This window comes from Limanda limanda, chromosome 4 (genome assembly GCF_963576545.1).
Source record: "Limanda limanda chromosome 4, fLimLim1.1, whole genome shotgun sequence".
In the NCBI taxonomy this organism is placed as follows: Eukaryota; Metazoa; Chordata; class Actinopteri; order Pleuronectiformes; family Pleuronectidae; genus Limanda; species Limanda limanda.
The window spans coordinates 17,256,487-17,279,233 of record NC_083639.1 but is presented as its reverse complement, the minus strand read 5'-3'; the positions used below and the strand labels follow the sequence as shown (position 1 = coordinate 17,279,233).

The following is a 22,747-nucleotide window of genomic DNA, read 5'->3' as shown; positions in this document are numbered from 1 at the left end:
GGCCGGCTCATTTTACTATTTAATTTTCCAGGGTACGATACCGCATCAATTATAGTGTAAAGCATCTCTGGCCTGAGAGCCCTTTTCCGCTGTGTTTATGTACTCATGCTATCACGTCGCACACAGGTAGCGCCGCTCGTTGAGTGCTCTCCAACTTGTGCTGATTTCATGGTACATTGGTCTGCCTTCTCCACCACTGTAGGGCCATCAGTTACGCATCGGTGGATTTGGAGTCGACTTCTTGTCAGAGCGGATTTTAGTGTTCATTTGATTTTTAAAAATTTACATTGCTCTTACCAGACTGCCTCACCTGTTCAAGGTAGATTACAGCAAAGGCCAGTAGCAAGGTTGGAACTGGTACCCTTGGGTCTGATGGTTATTGAAAAGCCACACAGGCAGAATTTGAACGTTGCACTTTTGTTCTGTGCTTATCTTTGTGTTTATAGCGATATTATGTTGAAAATCCACAAAAGACAACTGCAGCAGCCAGACGGCAAATCCTTTTTAAATACAAAGTTAGATTAAAATGTTATATTCCTTCACTTTAGTGTTGAAAAAAGATCTCCTTAGAGAACATTCTTCTCACTGAAGAACGACTGGTGTCTTTTTTATCACAGACATCCTGCACAATAAAGACTGAGAAAAGTACCATTAGAAAAAACAAAATCAAATGATTTCAGAGCCCTGCAGAACGGAGACTTGGCAATGAGCACACGCTCTTATTGTATTGTTCTGCCTGTTTGTCCGAACGATAACCTCCAGATGTCAGCTCCAGGGCTCGCGGCGTCGCAGGCCTGAAGAATGCCCCAGCAATGCGCGGTTTGCTGGGGAGCGCCGCGCTGCCAGCTGGCCCCGGCTGCCTCTGGGTTCCAGGAGCCCCCGGCGCGTCAGGGCCACACTAACCGATTTCCTGTCATGTGCGCATGCACATACACACACACTGGGAATCGCACATGCACAGTCAAATACACCAGCACATATGTTCATGCATTATTTTGACACATTTGCATGCATGTGCACATGCTTGCATCAATGCCAGGGCACAGCATATGTGCACACAAGCATGCACCTCGCCTCCTGGTTGCCCATAGAAAGCAGGTTCCAGTTTCTCCTCCTTTCCTTTGTAATTCTCGTGTTGTCACAAAGCCAGCAGCCTGTCATCTGCCTCGCTGTTTGAAAAGTGACAGTCCGCATTGAGCCACTATGTCGATATCATCCACATGCAGACTTACAATGAAAGATGTCTCCCTTTCTTTGTCTGTCTCCGTGTCTCTCTCTGCCTGGCCGTGTCTCGGCTTGGTTTCTGTTTTGGCGACATTTCTAAAGGCATGTCGGGAACGAAAACAGCGAACGCTTCAACCTTGTTATCGTCAGACCTGATGGACGCCTTCTTCGGCAGGCTGATTGGTGTATTGAGACACTATTCGGCCATTGTGTTTTTCTGCCGATGGCCAGTAAGGCAGATAGAGACGTTATTATGGTAACAGCACAGCATAGATGAGGAAGACCGTGCTCATGGAGTCATACATGTTTTCTGTATTTGTAACTGTCAAACAGACAGTCCTGATGATCAGTCATCTGCCAGAGAGTGGCGTGTATCCCTTCATTCTTGTTTGTTTTAAAAGTAGCATCTGCCGGCACACCCACTCACACACAGAAACGTCAACAAACACACTCACACACACATATTCACAGACAGAGACTAATTCCACCTGCTGCCCACGGAGGAGACTGGCACGCTCCCCGTCTCCCTCATGCCAGTTGGTACCTGTGAGTGTTTTGGATGAGCGGAGCTGGAACAAACGTTATCTTATCTGGGAAACACATCTGGTCCCCTCGTTCCTCTCTCTGTCCTCTGACCATCCACTCCGGTCGCCCCACTCCCCCTCATCGTGCTCCTGCCAAGATAAACCAGCAGCGCTGCCTGTCCAGAGACCCGCACCCGGCTCGTGGTCCAATCCTCTGAGCTGTGAATGTGCAAAGGCTTAGAACAAAAGATAGAAACATATACACTGTGTTTGCTCAGGTGTGGCTTACCGTTTGCCTCTCTCACAGGCAAAGCAGGTGTATGTTGATAGGATGAACCGCCGGCCTGTGTTTGGCATGGCGACGTGTCCTTGGTGGCTCGTGTGCACGCCTGTGTGACTTTGCCTGTATGACGTCGTCCAGGTGGGATAAGCGGGAGGATTTCCTCTGAGCTTCAGGTGACAGCAGCACGCTGCCAGTGAATGTGTGTGTGTGTACGCTGGGTGCAGAGACCACAATAGGATTAGGTGGATTACAGCAATAGAACAATCTTACGCAGGAGAACACCGCAGAGGATTGGGGGGAAAACACATGTCTTTTAGACAACCTTCTAACCCTAATTTCACCTGTCAACATGAGTAAGAAGACAAACTTCTCTCTGCAGCTGCTGTTCATTCCTTCCAACAGAACAGTTACCCATAATACAATGCATCCCTATGATGTTCACAGGTACTTTACCATCAACACTAACAAGTGACACACATGCAAACAAATCAGGGACACATTCTGGACTGAGGAATAGTACAGTAGTCCAGAGAGTCCACATTTAAGTAAATGTAACCAGGGGCTGACTAGAGCAATAATTCAGGCCAGGAATGTTGAATCCTAGCTGTTCTAATAAACCACCATAATGCTAATTTTGTAAGCTAACCTTTTTTGTTGATGTTATGGGTTTCAGAGTCGTCGTTAATTCGGCCACTATGTTCATGATGGTAGAAGATTATTCAGATTACAGATTTTTTGGGACTCACCCACAAAAGTGTCACTACTTATCTCCAGATGTGGTGCAGTGATGAGTGAACCATCAAAAACTCATTAGGAATGAACCAATCACAGCACATATAAATGTAGCAAGTCGGACCGTAGACTCCATAGAGTGATAAGATGGATGACTTTTCCCCAAAGGTAAAGCCAGAGCATCTTGATTGCCCCCCTGGTGGCTGTCTTCAGTATAGGTTATAAATCCCACCTCCATCCATGTTAGCCGTTGGGACATGGACCACTCTAAAAAGTTTAAATACATGTCAAATACATTATTCTCAATAATGGTTTCTGTAATTGTAGATAGTTCTTATCACACTGTTGTTTGTCCAAATGCGCTTAATTATCGTTTTAATGAGTAATTTGATGCTATAACATGGCTGACAGTGATTGGTCGGGGTTATGTGACCTCACTGCTGTAGCTCCATCCCCATATCGCCACCATGCAGACTCCAAATGCTCAAGATGGCAGAGTTATGGATCGGGGGAGGAAGTGGAGACGCGTCGTCCATCTTTATAAAGAGTCTGTGGGATAAACCAAAAAAAAAGAGCACAGGATACAGAGTCAGCTCAAATATTCAAATGTGTTGAGAATGAGAATCTGAGGGTCGTCATTGGTCAAGGTTACATTTCCCTGTTGTCTCCCACTGCTTTCATCAATACCAGGTAATCTGATGATAGGCCTCTATCAGTGTCACCTTGTTTTTTTCTATTCAGTCTGGACCGAGAGGATGGAAAATCCGTTGTCTGCCTTAAAAATCTATTTAGAGATGCAGACACAACAAAACACCTCTGTGGACAGAACCCAGCCATGTAGCCTAGGGGAAGTCTCACTTTCTTAGACAGGAGCCAAGGGCAGGCTCACATAACTTGCCAAGGGCCTCATGAAATGTGATGCAGCAGCTTTCAGAAAAATGTTTATCTGTGCTTCCTTGTGTTTGCGTCTCTGTCACTCTCCCAAAATGGGTTTTACTGTCAGCATGCCACCCAGTATTTCAGTTTCATTTTGAGCCAAGAAAACGTGTCATTTTACAGCACTTTATAGATTCATCTTCCAGCCTGTCACGGCCAAATTGCATTCTTCAAATGATAAGATGCGCAAGTAATTCAATGCGAAATGTAGGATGAAATGATATATATACGTGTGTGCCTTTTTTCTTTTCAGGTTGGCATCGAAGAAATGTTGTCAAGAATGTGGGAATCCCAACCCAGAGTTATCAGGTTTTCTCGGAGACATCAGAGAGGCTCCTCTGGGCTGAGGCGACAGAAGAGAGACTGGGTCATCCCGCCTATCAACGTGCCTGAGAACTCCAGAGGCCCCTTCCCTCACATGCTTGTCAGAGTAAGTGACTGCTTATTGTTTGTCTTTCGATGCAAAGCAAAACTTTCACATAACTTGTGTTTGCAGAGAAAAAAAATTGAGATTCATAGAAAGACTAGGTAGGCCACCTCAGCTATTTGTTCTTTCCAAGTACTTAGTCGGACCAGGAGAGACCGAGGAATATACTGTAATACTGCTTACTTTCACCATGAGGCCAAGAGACTCAATATTCAGGTATTTGATATCAGGCACACTCGGCAGATGATAAGCTCTGCTCTTGTCTCCAATTTAAGTCATGATGCCCCGAGGTTTGCCTGCTGACCTCAGGGAACCACAGACAGGCAGCAGGTTGAAAAATAATTATTACTTAGAAAACACAGAATACACATTTCATGCTTGGCTTCAGAAGGATTACTTTGGATTTTTCCTCTTTCAGTGCTGTTTGTTTACTGGTTTATATACCTGCAAGACTCCATATATCTTTGTTGTTTACAGCTCATTGGCACTGTTGAGTGTTCATGACATCAGTACTGAGTCTAAACCAGCTTAAAAGGAATGTTATGAAAGCAGGTAATTTGATTGAGCTGGTATTCTGCAACAAAGAAAGAATATGTTACTTTGTCTAAGGAGTTTATGTTTTTTCTCTTTTCTTTGTCTGGCACTTAGATATTTTATTTAAACTTTGAAGAAGGGTGGGTCCTTCAGCATATTCATTAAGTTGACAGATATTTGATTTTTTTTTTCACTGTCTTTAACATTATGGGGACATTTTTTGACATCTGTGAGTTTCTCAAGTAATAATGCAGAAATTGCATGAAAAAATCTGACATGGTTCGGATCCGGATAATGATTCAGATTTATCGTATATGCAAAATGGTGATAAAGCAGAGAGTCTGAGAATGCACCCTCCAAGTCCCCTTATAGTTTAATATGAGTGTTTATTTACAAACAGCTGTCACTCATGAAGTGCAACTTTGAACAGAGATGAGAAGGAATTGAGATGGCTCACTCCCCATTATTTTCATTAAATACGTTTTTTGTATTCTAACTTAGGAAGTTATATGATGATTATGTTTCTGTTTTTTTCCCGGGGCTGATGGTGGAGGTAGCAAATGGGTGAGGCATCTTGCTTGTCTTCTCATTTCTGACGACAGTTGCACATGCGCAACATGGATTAAACATCACAATGGCTGCATCGTGGGCTTCGGGGGTCTGGGACTTTTACCAGGTGTCTGATCACTGTTTATGCTCTTGTAAGCATCAGATGTTTGGGTTCCATAATATCCCCAGACTCCCATTAAAATCATGCACTTTTGAGAGTTGTTGAGTGAAAGGAAAATTTATAAACTTTTGAAGTGCTACGACTTATTCTTAATTATTTCAGCCTTCTTGTAAATTTGTTTGTGTGTGTGTATCCCAGTGTGTTAGCACAGTAGTGTTGCAGACTGTTAAAACGCAGTGCATCTTGTATTTTCTTTTCTTTTTTAAAACACATTTCATCATTGCAAACAGGATGACGTTCATGTTTATTTGCATATAGAGCGTGGGGATTCTATCGTGATTGGTCTTTCTGATCAGGTTCACTGTGTGGGATTCCCAGGCGAGAGCCTGTCACAGCCCGGCAGTACAGAACATGTATGTAGCCACTTTGCAATTACAACCAGTAACTATCCAAAATACAGACAACCAAAAGAAAGTTTGACATGGAGGCATTATGCTCCCAGCTCTGTGCTGCTTCTCTGAACTCCCTCCGTCGCTGCCTCTTATCAGTCTCCCAGACAGACGTGCAGCTTTCTGCTGGCATTTCTCTCACACACACACACACACACACACACTCACACGCGCACGTATATACTCACACAAAGTCCCTTACGCCCATTTGTACAGCAAGGCTTATACTCTCGGATTACGGCAATCGCCTTTTACCAATGTGTTGGCGAGAGAACCGATTTTCCACCAAAGCATGGAAACACTCACCCCCCCCCACAAACACACAGCGGGTCTGTGGAGTGTCAGGGGAGCCACTAAATTGTGTTACGCTGCTGGAGGAATGGACCCCTTCTATCCCTTTTTTCACCAGTAAGATGTTAGATGGTCAGATTCAACCTCAGGGGCTTCCTTTGTGTGTGTGGTTAGGTTAGTGTGTGTGTGTGTGTGTGTGAATGTGGGACCATCTCCCAGCTTTTATACCGTATGCTATATCGTATTGGAGCACAGTATAGGTGTGTCACAGCCCTCAGCTATATCTGAAAGCAGTACACCATAGGGGATGTGAGTCTGTGAGTTCATCTGTCCCCAGCTCTCTCAGCTACACAACTCTCCATTCTGACAGGCAGCCGTGCAGAGGAGCAGTGGGGATTTCGTGCTTTATCTCGCAGGTCTCAGAAGAGGCCAAGAACAACCTTTAAAGCTGACACACTTGATTCCAGGACACAGCAGCTCTCTGGTGCTGTGCGGGAAACTCTTTGAGTCTTTGCTTTTGTTTCTATACTCCAGGCTTCACATGGGGGGGGGGGGGTTCAGCAGGTTTAAAAAGACCAATTAACCCCAAGAGCGTAATTACCACTTTGAAACCGTGAAATGATGCAAATGACACGCCCAGAGAGGTGTGTGATGGACCGCTGCTTGTTCTCTGCTGGACTCAGTGAGAGGCTAATGTACAGTGAGCCTGCTGCTGTGGGACGTTTGATTAATCCCAGTTATGCTGACAGAGCCTGTCACTCATACAGGATAAAAAGTCTTGCTGCAGATTTATCTGTATGAAATAGCCAGAGACTGTATGTAAAGATGGTCGCCCCCTGGTGGTGGGTGGCAGTATTGGTCATAAACCCTGCCTCGCTTATGTTAGTGGATGGGACACGGGCCAAACAAGATAGTCACGTTAAATGTAAAATACATGGGTGGTTATTATCGAATCTGTTGAAGGGTACATTTTTCTGGTAAGGTTAGTTTTTCATTAGTTATTAAAGGCTATAAAAACTGGGTGAAACATCATGATAGAAAACTGAGACTAAGTTATGATTAGTGGAGTATGTGTATCTGGGTAAAAACCATGACACCATGGCTCCATCCGCTGATCGCTACTATGCAGTCTCTGACTCAAAATGTGTAAAATGGTGGCATTCATATCCCGGATATTTTGGCTTCATTGGAAAGTGGGAGGAAGTGGAGGTACATCGTCCATTGTTCAATATATGGTAAAAATGTGTGTGGTATTTTGAATAATGAATGAATGTATTTATCAATTCCGGTATTTATTGTGACTTTATTGTATACATGATGCTGTTTGTTACATGTTCTGTTGGATTCTGACATTCACACCACCCTTGTCATCACAGACTTCTGGCTCAGATAGTAATATTCTTATACACCTACTGAAAGCTACTTTCTCTCTCTCTCTCTCTCTCTCTCTCTCTCTCTCTCTCTCTATCTCTCTCTCTCTCTCTCTCTCTCTCTCTCTCTCTCTCTCTCTCTCTCTCTCTCTCTCTCTCTCTCTCTCTCTCTCAAACCCACACATACAGACAAAGAAACCCATTGCGTGCAAGAGCTCCATTCCTCTGCTGGCCATTTTTACCTTGACATGTGCAATTCACTCTTGGAGAACCACAAGTAATGCAGCGTGATGGCATTGATTTACCTTTGTGCTCAAATGGAATATTCTTTTGCCGTCAAGTGATTTGACATGACAGATGTAAGTGCAGTGGAAATGGAGAGGTTAAAAAACAGCATGGACAATGGACACTGAGGTAGATGGCAATAGCGGCTCCTTTTGAGAAAGCAGCGAGGGCGGGAGATGGAAAAGGGAGAGACCAGGATGGACTGAAATTGAAAAAAAAAACGAAAAGAAAAAAAATACAGAGTCTTTGGAGAGCACTGTAAATCTAGAGGGTGAGGGAGGCCAACATTAGTTTCAGGCCATTTGTGGCACTCTCATCTCAACCGTCTCCTGCAGCACCTACACTCAGACCAATGAGGCAAAACTGATGGAAAGCAGTCCGAATATGGGAGAGAAAAGATTCTCCCTTCATTCAACCAGGCCTCAAAACACTGGCTCCCTCTTTGACCCGCAGTCAGGACAAGGAATGGAACAATAGGAGCTGGACATAACTAAGTGCATTGCAAATGGGTATTTTAATATGCAGCCAAGGGACAGACTAAAGAAACATATCTGCTTTCACTGTTTCTTTTTGGCGTGACTTTGTGCCCTTTTTCACGCAGCAAAAGGAAATGGTAATGATATCTCTGTCTGTAATGATGGTTTTATCACACATCCACATTCTTGAAGAAAAATGAAGGACTCAAGGTGAGTAGGTGATCTGGCTTATTAGCGTGCATCTCAGTGTGATTTGGTTCACCTCATTATTTTGGATAGGCCATTACTCACGGCTAGTATAATGCGATACAGTTTTGTGTTGAATGAGTCGCAGTCGGAGGATCTGCGGGCCCCTCATCTCGATGTTTTTATCAGAACCAGACAAAAGCAAACAAAGAAAAACAAATGGTTGAGTTCTCCACCACTCAGGTAAACTAGTGTAGATGAAAACTTTACTTTTACTTCAGAGAAACAAAGAATGTGGGTGGCGTTTTGTGGCTTTTCTAATTTCCTTTACTTACAGCTAAACTATATATAATGTAATATATGTAATATACACCATATATGTGTGTGTGTGTGTGTGACATTGTAATGACTGAAGTGCTATTTGCTACCTAAAATGAAAACACGCTGGTTTATTTACAACCTCATATTGCACAGTGTATTTCATTACAGGCCATAATGAGTTTGTGATTTGCTCTTTGGATCCGCTTGTTTTGCTGCAGTTTTATTGCATCCCAGTGCATTCAAATTCTTTGTGTCTAGTTTGTATGTGTGAATATGAACGTGTGCATGGGTACATAAAGCATAGAGCAGGACTTACACCGTAAGTATCCCAAGTATCCGTCTCTCAACAGGATTATTTAAAATTTAGTGGTGCATGATGCAAGACAGGACCTGTAACATTTTGAAGGGGATCCAGATAAATTGCCAGATCTAGGAATCTTATTTCTCTTTTTTAAACATGGTGTTTTACATTTCCTCCATGAAATAGTAACGTATGAAGAACAACAGCAAAATAAACCTTTATTTAACGCTCGTACAATCAACTTCTTCCCCAAATTGTATTATATCCAGGACCACCTGAATTATTCCTCTATTACTACTCTAAGCTGCAGTTGTAGCCTGGGGCTTTATTTAAGTTTATCTCTCTAACTTTAAGCAGTACACCAAAACAATGTGGTTTATGTACATTGCATGTTAAGACTGTAAGCAATCTCTAAACGGAGTAAAAGTGTCTGTCAGCTTATATCCTGACCAAGGGTGTCAGGATAAAGGGCAAAGTTGCAAAAAAAGCGAAACATTTGCTCCTTCATTCCAGAGCTAACTTGGTATTTGTGTGTTGTGTCGCATGTTAGCAGTGTGAAAATCTGAAAACAAAAGCATTTTGACTGCACACCAGTGAAGATGTGATGCTTATTAGGTTTAAAGTCGTGCTTCTGTTGCTGGGGCTGCTGTACAAAGCACTGCCCCCTAATCAATATGTTGTCCATTTAATTGATAGTTGAAGCAAACACAGAAACGTTATAGGTGATACAATGAGGTCAACGCTTTTATAGCTTCTCTACTGAACCACATCAAATGTCTTGAGCAATGTAATCCCCTCTTGTTATCGACAGCAGGTAAAGATTATCATTTAATCAGCCCCAGCCATTCCAGTACCTTGAAAATGAACCTAATAACTCTTAACAGTTCATATCAATAGAGCCATTAAGTATCAGTTCATTCTCATAATAACTCAATGCTCAGTCTAAATAGTCGTCATAATACTCAGCTCCATTCCTCAAATCTATGTGCAACATCTGTCTGTGATAGAAATTCAGTCTAGTCTATAGCTTCAAGGTGCAGACAGGGTTTGTTGAAGTCTCGTTGGGGTTTAAAGGTTTCTAGGTCACGCTGCGCTCCCTTTCATCCTGACACCACCCTTGGAGAGCGTCCTAGAATCCAGGAGTTTCTCGGTGCGGAATCATTAACAATAACAACAAGGTCTCCAGGAATAAAACTCTTTTTCTAATCTTGTTCCACATGTTTTACTTTTTCATGATGAGAATGTACAGTCTAACCCAGCTCCTCCTGGCAGAATAACTCTCCTGCCTCAGGTTCTTCTAGGTCATACCTATGAAGCAGTCCAGACAGTGCGCTTTTTGCAACAAAAATGTGTTATCGTAATTATTATTATCATTCTACCATCATTCTAATCATCATCAAGGCCTCTTCTAACACGCTTCTTTCAAAACCTTTCGTATGTCTTTGGTTTATTATTTTACTTCTGGAAATTGGTTAGGACATAAAGGTGATTTTAACAGTTAAGAGAAAGTCGTCACCTATTGTCATTTAAATCTAGAAAAAAGATGTAGTTGTTAACACAAATTGTTTAATTTAAGCTACTTTATTTGATAATAGCAAATGTTTAATTTCGTACAACAAATTTTTTTTTCAAAAAGGTGATGGAGAGTCCTGCATTCGATGTGAGTTCCTACTACATGACTGCCTTGTGATAGGGTCACACATCTACATGATCTTTCACCAGGAGAAGCCTCCGACTCCAAAATGTGTTAAGTCGCTGAAATACGCTTAATAAGAGACAATCCACTGATCCTCCTGCTCTTCTGTGTCATCCTGCTAAGGATGATGATAAAGAAACGCTTCAATGAACATTACTGTTGTTATAATGGCTCGGCTGCATTTTCTGTCTGAACCCGAACTGAGCCAGACCCGAAACCTGACTGGATTTCAGTCTTTTTCTTTCCAAACCCTGACCCCAGCCCAATGGATTTAACGTGAATATAAAGGCTCTGTGTCACTCTGTTCATGACACACCTGCTTATTGTTTGATCACAAATAAATACAGACATGTGCAGTGTAAAATTCAGGGGGCAACTCGCAACTAAATGTACCTTTACCCCTTTTGCCTACGCTTTCACTCCGTCCTACCCTCTAATTAGCTGGAGTTGTTGCCGAGTCTATGAGCCTCTTTATTTGTGTCTTTACGAGTTCACACAGGAATTGGCAACATCCGATTGAACGCTGATTGCTGGCTGTTGTCGACGACTGGCAAAACTTGTTGGCGACTGGCAAATCAGGATGAAAATCGTCTATAGTGTGAACTAGCTTAACACAAATTCTGCAGTATTTGGTGTAATATTCTGTATCAATGAGCCCTCAGCCTTTGCTGAGAGTGTGTGTGCAGGACATTAAAGACAACCTGTTCCTGCCTTTGTGAGAATTTTCTAAGAAACACAAATCTTCTGCAGCACAAAAGGAGTATTTCTGCGCACTGTGTTTTGGTTCCCGGTTCATATCTGTGGTGGTATGTTTGTGCAAGTCAGTGTTTTTATATGTCTTTGTGTATCTCTGCACATTTGTGTCTGTTTGCTACTCTACCATCCCCAGTTGGACAATTAGAAGGTGACAGTCCCATTAGAGCCGACCCAGTAGTACAAAGCCTGATCGCTGTTGTGAGTGACACAGGGCTCAGCCTCTTACTAAATAACTGTCAGTCCGCCCTCGTCCACACTGACCCCTCTGGCAGCCTCCGTCTGAGCCACTCAAACTCCCCTCTGGACTCTCATTGGCAGCCTTAGCAGCTCCCTGAGCCAAACTTGGTCCTTCTTTCAAGCCCCGGCTCAAACTGATTGGTTGAACCGCGCTTGCCTTAGGCATGCCAGGGGGGCTTTCAACTGGCCTCAGGGTGCAGCTGATTGGCCAGGCAGTCAGGGTCGCATGCCTCCTATGGGAGCGTGTGGCAGAAGCTTGGGTTGAGGGATGCAATTTGAGAATCGCAGAAGGTTGAGTGGAAATGTGCAAGAGCAGCAGAAAGCTCGGCACTGCCCCCTCCCTCCATCCATAACTCCATTCATATCTCTGTAAGTCTTTGGGTCTCGTTATTTCCCTTAAGTCAGCTTTCCTGCAGCCAACCATGTCTTCACAATAATTATCTGTAGATAGTAGACCTGTAGTATGGTTTACCTATTGTCCTTGTTGGGGAGAGGAGGAGAATGGAGCTATTTAACAAGCTGAATCTCCCCAGGGGTCTGGGGTCTGTTTGGGGGGGGGGGGGTAAGAACAAGAGCGTCAGCCTCTACTTCCTCCATCCCATTCCCCGGAATCAGGTAATGTGGCTCTCCCCTCTCTTTATAAGGGAGACAGAATGGCTGTATTGGCTCTATTCTTCTCCTGCACTGTGAATCAGGGGAATTAATGCCATTGTTAATGCAGAGAGACCGCTGGTACATTTCAACAGGATTCTCCACTCTCGCAGAGCTCGTCTAAATTGCCTGGCTAATGCCGTAATTGGGTTTGTGAGTCACTTCTTAACTTCCATTAATATTTGTTCTCCTGCTAATTGCCTCCTTTTTTTCAATCCTACATTTCATTCCTCTGTCTGGTTAATGGTCTGAGGTGGAGGCAATGACGTGCAAGTACACGTGCCAGCTTGAGAAAGCTTATAATCTATTTTTGAGCAGATACAAAATGTTAAAGCTGCAGGACCCTTTCCTCTCTCGTGAGTAATGATGAATGGCTTACAGGATGGAGATGGAGGATATTTGAGTGTAAGATAAAAATGTCAAAAAAGGTTTTTTGGTCCAAAATTTGAGAAGCAACCTCAGGATATCTGTGAGCCTTATGAGCTTAGGATAAAAGAAAACTCTCCTCCAAGACCAGACTTTATATCTACTTTTTAAAAGAGCCAAAAGCTTTCATCTGAAGCTTATTTATCGGATGCTGCCGGCATTCAGAATGCTTCCTGCTCTTCATTAAAAGACATACTGCTTGACAATGCCTCTGCTTTCTCAGATGTTTTCTTCCATGTGTCTTCCCTATTTTTCACACTCACCTTTAACTGGATTGTCTTTTTCTCTTATACATCATATTAAAACGGGTCCTCTAGAGGGAGAAAAAACATCAGCCCCAAAAAGGTTTCAGCTTTGTTTCTCTAAATTGTCAAGAAAAAAAAAAATCTTACTTTATTATCTCTAGATCCAAATCCACTTTGCAGAAACATTACCTCGGGAGGCCTCAGGAAATGAAAGGATTTAATTAAATTGACCGTGTTAGAAAGTGGAGGAGAACGGCTGAATAACAGTGTCTGAAGCAAAGCAGACAAACCTTCCTCAGGTGGGGACTATTGGACGTTAAATTGATGGTACGCTCAGTGTCTCCTTCCCACGACAGGAGAGAGTGCAGGAGAGGGAGAGATAGAAGGAGGTGGGCAAACTGATATGGCAGCACAAACACAGACAGAGAAACCCAAATGAAAAGTAGGGTGCATAAGGTAGAGGGGGAAAAAATATACTTCAGAGCTGCATGGAGCTTGGTTCATTCCCCATTTAGTTCCCGATCCATATTGGAGTAGCCTGCCTGCCGCAGACGCAGCTGTTCTTTATGAGTATCAGGGATAACAGCGTGCGACAGTGGCTGTCAGTGGCTCTCACTTGAGAGATATTAAACCTGAGCTCTCTGCAGCTTCTCTCTCACAAACCTCCTATGTGACTATTTTTAAAACCATCCGCACCATTCCCTTCTCATGATGTCGCTAAACTGACAGGTTTTACTGCTCTTTATCGCTACACTATCTCGTCGGAGGTTGTTATTATGCCTCTGCGCTGTTGTTCGTACATCCATTCCATTCATGTGAACATGATACATCAGGAACACCTGCTAGGAATTTCATTACAACCCACACAAACCTCCATTTAGAATAAAAGATGGACTGATTAGAAGTTCATCCGGAGGATGTCCGCACAGATGGGTTTGGACTTTCTCTTTCACACATGAACAATACAGCGTGGAGATTTTCCGCTCAGACACATTCACAACACAGAAATCTCTGCAGGTTTCAGGTGAGAGCTGGTGCAGCAAGCAGAGGCAGGATGTACGTATTAATTCCACTGCAGAGATCACATGTTTTCTGTTTATAACACATCGACACCGGCGTTAAGCTTTATCCCCAAAAACTCTCTTGACGTCTTCGTCTGCGTCGTTTTTCTCTCACCACTTTTTCATCCCTAGATATTTGTATTCCCTTTGTTTCTCTCATTCACGCCCACTCGCTCGAGGTGAATCCTGCCGAGGATCTCCTGCTGTCTTCTCACTCGGCTCACTCAGACATTCTTCTGAGTTTTTACCCGGGGGCTGGCCGACGAAACTCGTGAGCCTCTCACTCGAGAACTCGGGCCCTCCGGAGAATGTCAGGAGATTATCTGGAGTTCAGTGCATGTCTTTAAGCAGCTTAAGATTGGTGGGGGCATCAAACCAAATGGAGGTAATTCTAGATGTATTTTACAGGAAGGAAAGATTGAAGGTTGGCAAAAGAAACATATTTTCCCTAATTGGAAAAATGTCTCTCTTTTTCTTCCATCCTCTGCTTCCTATTTCCTCCTGTGTCATTTTGTCTGAGGTTTGTGTGGATGGCCTATCAGACTATTTGAATTCCTCTCCCTATCAAAAGTAGGGCACATCAGCTTTGAAGAGTGACAAGCGCACAGCAGGAGGGATCAAAGAAATGCAAAACTGAAATTTAAGAGGAAGTTAAAAAGCATGTAGTTTTGCCATTTCCCTCATGTTCAACAAAGAGAAAACAGATAGTGTGGAACAGCAGGGAAAGATGAGACGTTATCAAACTAAGCAATTTTCAAGGATGCATGTGTCGCTCTCAGATGCACAGATTCTTTTGATAATGCTGTTTAACATAGCAACTCCCCCATTCACAGTGACTTATGTTTAGCAGCCATTTCAGCATCCCCATGAGGTTTATTGTTAGATCGGAGTATTTTAACCCCAACAGCAATACTAAAGTCAAACCATTACATATAGTAGATTTAGTCTATTCCAGCATGATGGTGTCATTTTCTTTCTCTAAATCTAAAACGAAGTTGCCAGACCTGCTTTGAATCTGCTATGAAAATCTACAAAAAGCTGAGGCCGTGTTTGAAAAATAGTGAATAGCTTGCCAGCAATTCCCCAAGTCGACAAGCAGCAGCATAAAAATGATAGTAGTCTAATGCAGAGTAAAAATAGAGCACATGAGCTTGCAGCTGAAATGACTAGACCTTAAACCTTATTTTCAAAAAGTCAGAGAATTACTGATTGCTCGCCGCTTAAAGTGGTTCTACACGAAGAGACGGCCATCAGATGTGTAAAGAGAAACCTGAAACTAATCCTGACTCAGAACTGTTTCTCTCATTATTCAAATTTTGTAGAATGACGTTTTCAACACCACTTTTGTGTTATATGGGCTCAGAGTGGGAGACTGTCTCCCACTCCGGGAGAAAAACAGGCCTCTAAGTGTGTGAGGCATCCAGTCAGTAGGTAGTTTCTATTAAAGGCATCCAGATATTTGGCAGACGCTCTCTTAATTATGTTTGACAGCTATGACAGCTTAAGCGTGACTGAGAGGCTGCCAGAAGGGTTCAGTCATAGTCAGTCTTTGCCCTGAGTGGTTGGCATCCCTTCCTTCCCTTATTCATCTCAGTTTGCCTTTACTGCTTTTATCTACTGCATATTAACCATCCTTGAAACGTAGGAAATGATATCCCTTGCACCAGACTGCCATGTGTTGTTGTTTTTTTCCATATTTTGCATGTGACTTGGTTTTTTAATATATGCCTCGAATTTGACCAATCTCAAGGTACCAAAATGTATTAGCAGCACAGTATTTAAAGGCAATTTAAATGATTGTGTAGAGCAGAACAGAAAAAAGTGGCAGATTTTGTGGAGATTTGTGATAGCTGTGTTTTTAAGCATGAAGCATCAAGAATTTTAAATGCGAATAATGTATGAACATGACTTCTTACTTGTTGTCAAACAAAACACATTTGTTGATAAATTCAAAAACATCATGCATGAAATAGACCAATAATGAAAATATAGAATGGTGAATAATATTTTCTTGTTGATATATAAATACATTTTAACAAAATAAGGAAATAGTTAAGAGCTGAATAGTTTTGTCAGTATCAAGTTATTAAATTTTTTTAAATACCGAAGTAAGCCATGTTTTTTTCTTCACAAAATAATAAAACAATGCTAATCACAGTGAAGGCCTCTAATTAATTCCGTTCGCTCGTCACTGGAAGCACTGCAGGTTTATGTTGCCTCAGGTTGTTTTTTTAGTTCAGGAAACTTCCATTTGAGTAAAAGAACTTAACTTAAATACTTAAATAAAACATACCCAAGTGTAACAAATATAAAAGATTATTTTTACAAAAAATGTTCACACAAAGAACTAAAGGAGTCAGTTAAAATATACATCAATACATTACATTTGTAAAAGGGCGATGTGTGGTGATATTAATGTAGCATGATAACAATATGAAGGCTACCAGGTATTTCAAAGCACATATTTGTTTTCAGGTGAGAACAGCATCAACAACAACCTATAAATTCCAGTCTGGCACTTTGCAGCCTGTGTGTACAACTGATAATTCCAGATATATATTCTTTTTTCATACGGCACACCAAGCTATAACTAATACAATCCTAATACAACAGTCCTGCAATAAATCCTTCACCTTGTGAAGGTTATAATGATTAGTCTTTATTGGAGTTGTTCCAGAGAGTTGCTGATTCAACTGTTTGGTCATTCTGCAGGATGTAGTTTGTGGAGGTGTTGAGCTGCACTGCATTATAGTGAAGTGTTCCTGTTATCTAACCTGCTTTGATTGATATCCAAATGGGGTGGACAGAATAATAGAAACACTTTTCATGTATATATTCAGCTACATTTATCAAATAGCCTGTCACTTCTTATAATATTAACAGCAGAATAAAGCAGCAGGAAAGGCAGAGATATAAAAGCAACATTAATCTCCACAGCAGCTGCAGTTGACTAAATGCTGTTGCATAACACAGTTCTTGATGCACAACAATCAGTCATTGGTTGCACTCACCTCTCTGAACATCACTCTGTGAGGTCCAATCTGCTATAAATCCAACTTCTCTGCTCGTTCATCCTCTGCTCGTGTAAAATACACCCAGGCCACTCAGCCTCTCTGTCTCACTGTAGAGCTCACTCAGTTCTCAAACACTGAGCCAAGTGAACTCTGCAATCTCAACACTGATAGTCAAAAACAACAAAAAGTCGATGCACACCTCACTGATATCAGAAGAAGCCACAGGTGATGGGTCCACCTTTAATATTTTAGCAGATAGCCAGTACCCAGCATGCACCTGTTGGTCAGGCAACATGGTACTGACGCTCGCAATGTTTACCTGGTGTTGCATGAAACCAGTGATCAAGATAGATGCAACCTTATTTGTATGCCTTCATTTAACTGAACCTCTCTGTTGTTTTCTATTCTGTAACAAATGTTCTATTTTTTATTAAAATGAAACTTATTCTTTGCAAATTGGATTTAACTTGATTTTAAATATTAAAGAAAAAAATAGTCCAAAAAAATCTATTTTATGTGCAATGAACTTAAATTATTATGTTTGTGCTCCAAGGAATGTGTATTGTAATCATTACCTCTCATGAACTAATTATTTTTTTCTCAATAAGCTTAACGCAAACTGTAATATTATTGTTGATTTGGGTCAAAAGTCAGAGTCAGAGTATTTTCCCTGAAGCCTTTTCAAGTGGTTCCTATCGATCAGACTCTAAAGTTGATATGTAAAGACTTGACCTTTACATAGCAGGTTAAATGGACATGATTTAGTTGAACTGGCTGTATTTGTAGTAATGAATCTTCTTATTTCCAGACAGTAGGAGACTTATTCACCTGCACTTTACATCCATGTGTGATATTTTCATACATTGACATCCGGTCCCCTTGGGCTTTAGATCAATTTAAAGACGTGATCATCAGTGGTAAAGAATAAGGAGCATTGTCCTCTGATAGTGTAGGTGAGTGTTCACAGATTGCGTTGAATGAATAAGCGGGTCTGCTGAATGAACCCCTGGTTTACTGCTGTAGCCATAACCAGTGGGAGTTGTGTGATGTGTCTTCAAGGCAAAGAGAGGTGACAGAGCCCATAAAAAGTTATAAAATAAAGAGTGAGAGAGAGATCTGTCAAAGGCCAACACCATAGAGACAAGACAAGAGGCTATCAAAGAGTGTAGTACACAGAGTACTCATTTATTGTGTGACATTAGCCCATTGCAGACAGTAACCCTTAATGATCCCATGGGTGCCTGCAGCACATTGTCCTTTAATGACTTCCTGCTGGTTGAATGATTGTTGTTGGCTGGAAGCAGAACACAGCCGGGGAACCACAGCTTCGAACGTGATCGTTCTTTGCTTCTCTGAATGCTGTTTTGTTCATTTTTGCTCCAAAACAAGTCCAACATGTAAATGGATGAAAAGAGTCCTATCAAATAAGCGGCAGATTTTTCCCTGTTTATGTCGGCATCAAGCTATCAATGCAAATAGGGTGATCATAGAGGGTTGGATCAATTTAATGAGATGTGGACCGAGTAAAACTTCACAGTGCGCTAATTAGGCAGCCGGCTACTACGCTCAATAAATGGAAATGTATTCCTTTCCGTTCCGTTCCTTCTATCAGTTTTTGTGCCGTGCGTCACCCTGAGGAGTTTTAATAGAACGCTAATTCTTCATCTAATTTTCCCCCAACTCCCCATTGTTTTCTCTCCCCGCGTCTCCTTCCCTCCATCCTTCTCCATCTTTTCGTCTCACGCTGATAGCTTGTCCCACAGGATCCCAGCAGTTGTCAGTAATCAAGGAAATCATAGTCAAAGAGCTACAAATAGGTCACTTATCTGATGTCTGGTCGGATCTGACGAAGAGAGACAGCTAGTTAAGTCCTTTGCATCTGAGTCTCTCTGCTATTCTTGGTGTGATTTGTAGCCATTCTATCTGCCAGGAGATACTAAAGTGAGCGACAGAATGAAAGATGGCAATAGATAGAGAGAAAGAGAGGGAGAGAAAGGAGAGAGAGAGAGAAAAAAAGACCAAGCTTTCATCATAAGCATTCAATTCAAATGGCTCAATTGAGCAGTTGTCACTCATGGGATTCCCTGGACTCCCAGCAGCGTCTCTTCTTCATTTATTCAATTTATTGATATGAAGACTCTTCATTAAGAGACACTGGTGAATGTGACATCAGGTCTCAGGTGGCCTTGATGTGGAATTTTAAGCAGTTGTGGAAGCACAGACCGTATGACATGTAAAAGCTCCTTTGTCTCCTCTCGGGGCTATTACACCAACTCCACTTGGCTGGCTTTGAAGTTCCAGTTCAAGAGACAAATCTCACTCAACACACACACACACACTCAGACACGCAACCGCGCACATGTCCGGACGCTCCAGCAGAAACCCGTGGCAGGTGAAAATTTCATGTGTGTTTTTGCCGCATGACGGCCCTGTGAATTATTGAACTGAGCTGGTCCTTTTGATCCGCGCTTTGGTCTGCACATAGAGAATCTCTTACCTGTCAAACATTTCACCACACACACACACACACATGGTCACAGGCCAACTGTTATGCACTCAAGAAATCCTTAAATGCAGAAATAGCAGATGCAGGGTGGCGGAGCTTTTTTTATTTTTTTTTTTATTTTGCATGTCTCTGCAACTGGAGCAGATGGATCTCTTCATGGTGAGCCTCACTTCATTTCCTGTTGTTTTGAACAGTGAAGCCTAACAATGTTTGTCTCCTTCACCCAGGGCCGGCCCTGGCAATGTTGGCGCCCTAGGCGGGGTTTCAGAATGGCGCCCCCCCCAACATACACACGCAAATTGTCATGCATCCCCAAGAACTTTTGGACTGTATACAGATGCACACACAGGCAGACAAAATTGTAAGCTATAAAAAATAATAAAAATATATAATAAAAATATAAAAAGTCTGAACTCAGCTGTACTGACAGCATATCATGTCATGTCGACAAAAATAAACATTAATGATGAATTGGGGTGATTCTACCTCTATATTGTTCTTTCTTCTCCTCCCCTACTTTGCTGCGCTTTCTGAATCGTGCACCTGATAATTTAATCCTTTTTTGACTCATCTTCAACTCTTACCACAGTCTAACACGCCCCCCCACACACACACACAAGAGAGTATGTGCTTGTGTGTTTCTGTCTGTTTAGACACAACTGACAAATGTGTGGATTAAGCAGTGTTTGGCAAGTTACTGAAAATTAGTAATTAGTTACAGTTACTAGTCACTTCTTTTAAAAGTAATTGATTTACCCCACCATTTACTGTATATCAAAAGTAATTAGTTACTAGGGAAAGTAACTTTTAAGTTACCTTTATGTCTGCTTTTTAAATGTAATGAATATGAACAGTACTGGACAGTCAAACACAATACATATATTTTTTAGACCTATTTATTGTAATCAACAGCGCTTCTATCTCCGGTGCGTCCCCGGGTTTAGAAGATGATGTTGTGATGTGAATGTTTTGGTTTATATTGCATGTGTCACGTCATGATAAATCAGTCCCTTGTGCCGCCCTCTCGGCATTTTGCGCCCTAGGCAACCGCCTACTTCGCCTATGCCAGGAGCCGCCCCTGCCTTCACCGATAAGACAGAGGATTTCTCAGGCATACTCTTGTTACTGAAATGCATGATCCATCTGTTCTGCTCCACATTATCTATCTGTTATCCAAACAGATGATACCGATGATGAGGGTGAATGGTCAAATTATGTTATTATTTATAATATAACTTCATCCCCCTTTGATTGGCAGATGGTGGGCGCTGTGAATAATACATGCAATTAGTCGTGCAGTATCATTGTCATGCTACAGTGATTAGATGTATACCAAGTACAGCAGTGCATTGAAAGATTGGATTACACAATACTGTACATTACACCTTAGCCAGCAGGATCCACCGGATCTGGTGTGAAATATAAATTGCGGGTATGAACGCTCACAGTGGAGTGCTACAGCGTGGGTGTGAGGAGGCTGTGGTGTAAATTAAGAGGGAGGGTATCATGTTCAAACAGAGAGATGTTTTATGCAGAAGCCACGTCATTGCTGAACGGATGAAGTAATTTCATTTTCATGCATGATCTGCAGCCCCACAGACCAGGACAATTGCATAGGAAGGCAAGAGAAAGAAGAAAAAGACCTGTTCTGTTTTTTTCTCCATTTCACTGTGTGATCATTACCTCTGACTTGTAGCCATAGTGATGATGCGGTCCCAACTAAAAAAACAACAACACTCAACTCAGTGTCTTCCAGAAGCTGAAGGTGAAATCGGAGAAAAGACGAGGATATGAGGATACAAGACATGACATGAGGATATTTGGAACTGAAAGAGACAATAAACTGGTCCAGGATCCAAAAATCGTTTTTTTTAAACACTAGTGACAGCTTAAGCTTAATCAGCTGCAATTTTAATAATTTATCTCAAATTTTTCAAAAGAAAAACAGCCATTTAGTCATATCCTAAATATGTTTGTGTTAGGCAACTTAACATGAGCCCTAAAATACTGGGTTTAGTGACTCATTAAGTGCTACTATTTGAAAAAGATTCGTGTAATTTCAGTGATTAAATAAAAACACAGTAATCGCATCATAGTTAAAAATTTATACCAAAGCTGTATTGTACTGGACCAATCTTCAGTGTAGCCATGGGGTGATTTCTGGGGTTTGAAATGAGAAAACAGCAAAGTTCCGCCTCCCATAAATGATCCTCAGTTATCAGACCTATTCATTATGAAATAATTTGTAGTTTTACAACTTCACAATCCCGAAGAAGGAGCTGCAGCATTGTTTGATTAATAAGGCATCTCAGCCAAAATAGCTAAAGAAATAAAAAAGTCAAATTTTCTATACAATTCATTTTATTCGGTATCTTATTCAGATCCTGTTCTTAAGCTTAGGGGACATTATAATAATTGAATTCACCAGCAGTGGTGTGCTTTAATTAAACAGTCAAATTAAAATGAAAGTGCAATTTGTCTTGAAGTGTGTGTTCATGGTTTGTGAGTCACAAGCTCTTGCATTTCTGTCGATGATGAAAACAACACATTCAAATGAAAATTGGGATAGAAATATATAATCATTTCCTTTGGTGGACTGAAGGATCATATTTTGCTTAATTACTGTTTGTCTTTAAGACGACTATGTGATTTTACTCCCTTCCACTGATGTGTATTGTTTGAAAGAGGTAAACAGTGGTGGGATTTGACAAAATGCATTTACTTTATTACTGTATTCCAGTACAGTTTCACAAATCTGTACCTAAGCAACATTTATTTTCAGTTTGTTTCCCTTTTACTCCATTACATATATCAGCAAAAACTGTACCTCCTACTCCACTACATTTTTACAATGCATTGGGTTGCATGTTTATTTTGTTTTTATGTATTTTTCAAAAGTAATCAAAAGAGAGAGGGGAATTAATCCACTTGTCCAATCAGAGCGGACAGGTAACATTAGACCCCGCCTCTTTCAATGAGCGCAAAGTGCACCTGCAGCAGCATCACTGGTGTGTAGTAGTATAGTAGATTGTTGCATTGGGTACTAGGCTCACTCAGCAAGTACTTTCACTTGTAATACTTGAAGTAGATTCAAAAGCAAGTACTTACGACTAAGTATTCAAGCCACCTAAAGGGGAAATAATCAG

At 41.7% G+C, this 22,747-nt stretch overlaps 1 protein-coding gene across 1 annotated transcript in view; it reads left to right on the top strand.

Annotated features, from left to right (window-relative positions):
* Positions 1-22,747, top strand: part of LOC133000357 (cadherin-4-like) — a 76,831-nt gene that overhangs the window by 5,937 nt on the left and 48,147 nt on the right. Inside the window, exon 3 of the mRNA XM_061070273.1 lies at positions 3,953-4,129. Within this exon, the coding sequence (XP_060926256.1) occupies positions 3,953-4,129 (177 nt within the window). The remainder of the gene's footprint in view (positions 1-3,952; positions 4,130-22,747) is intronic.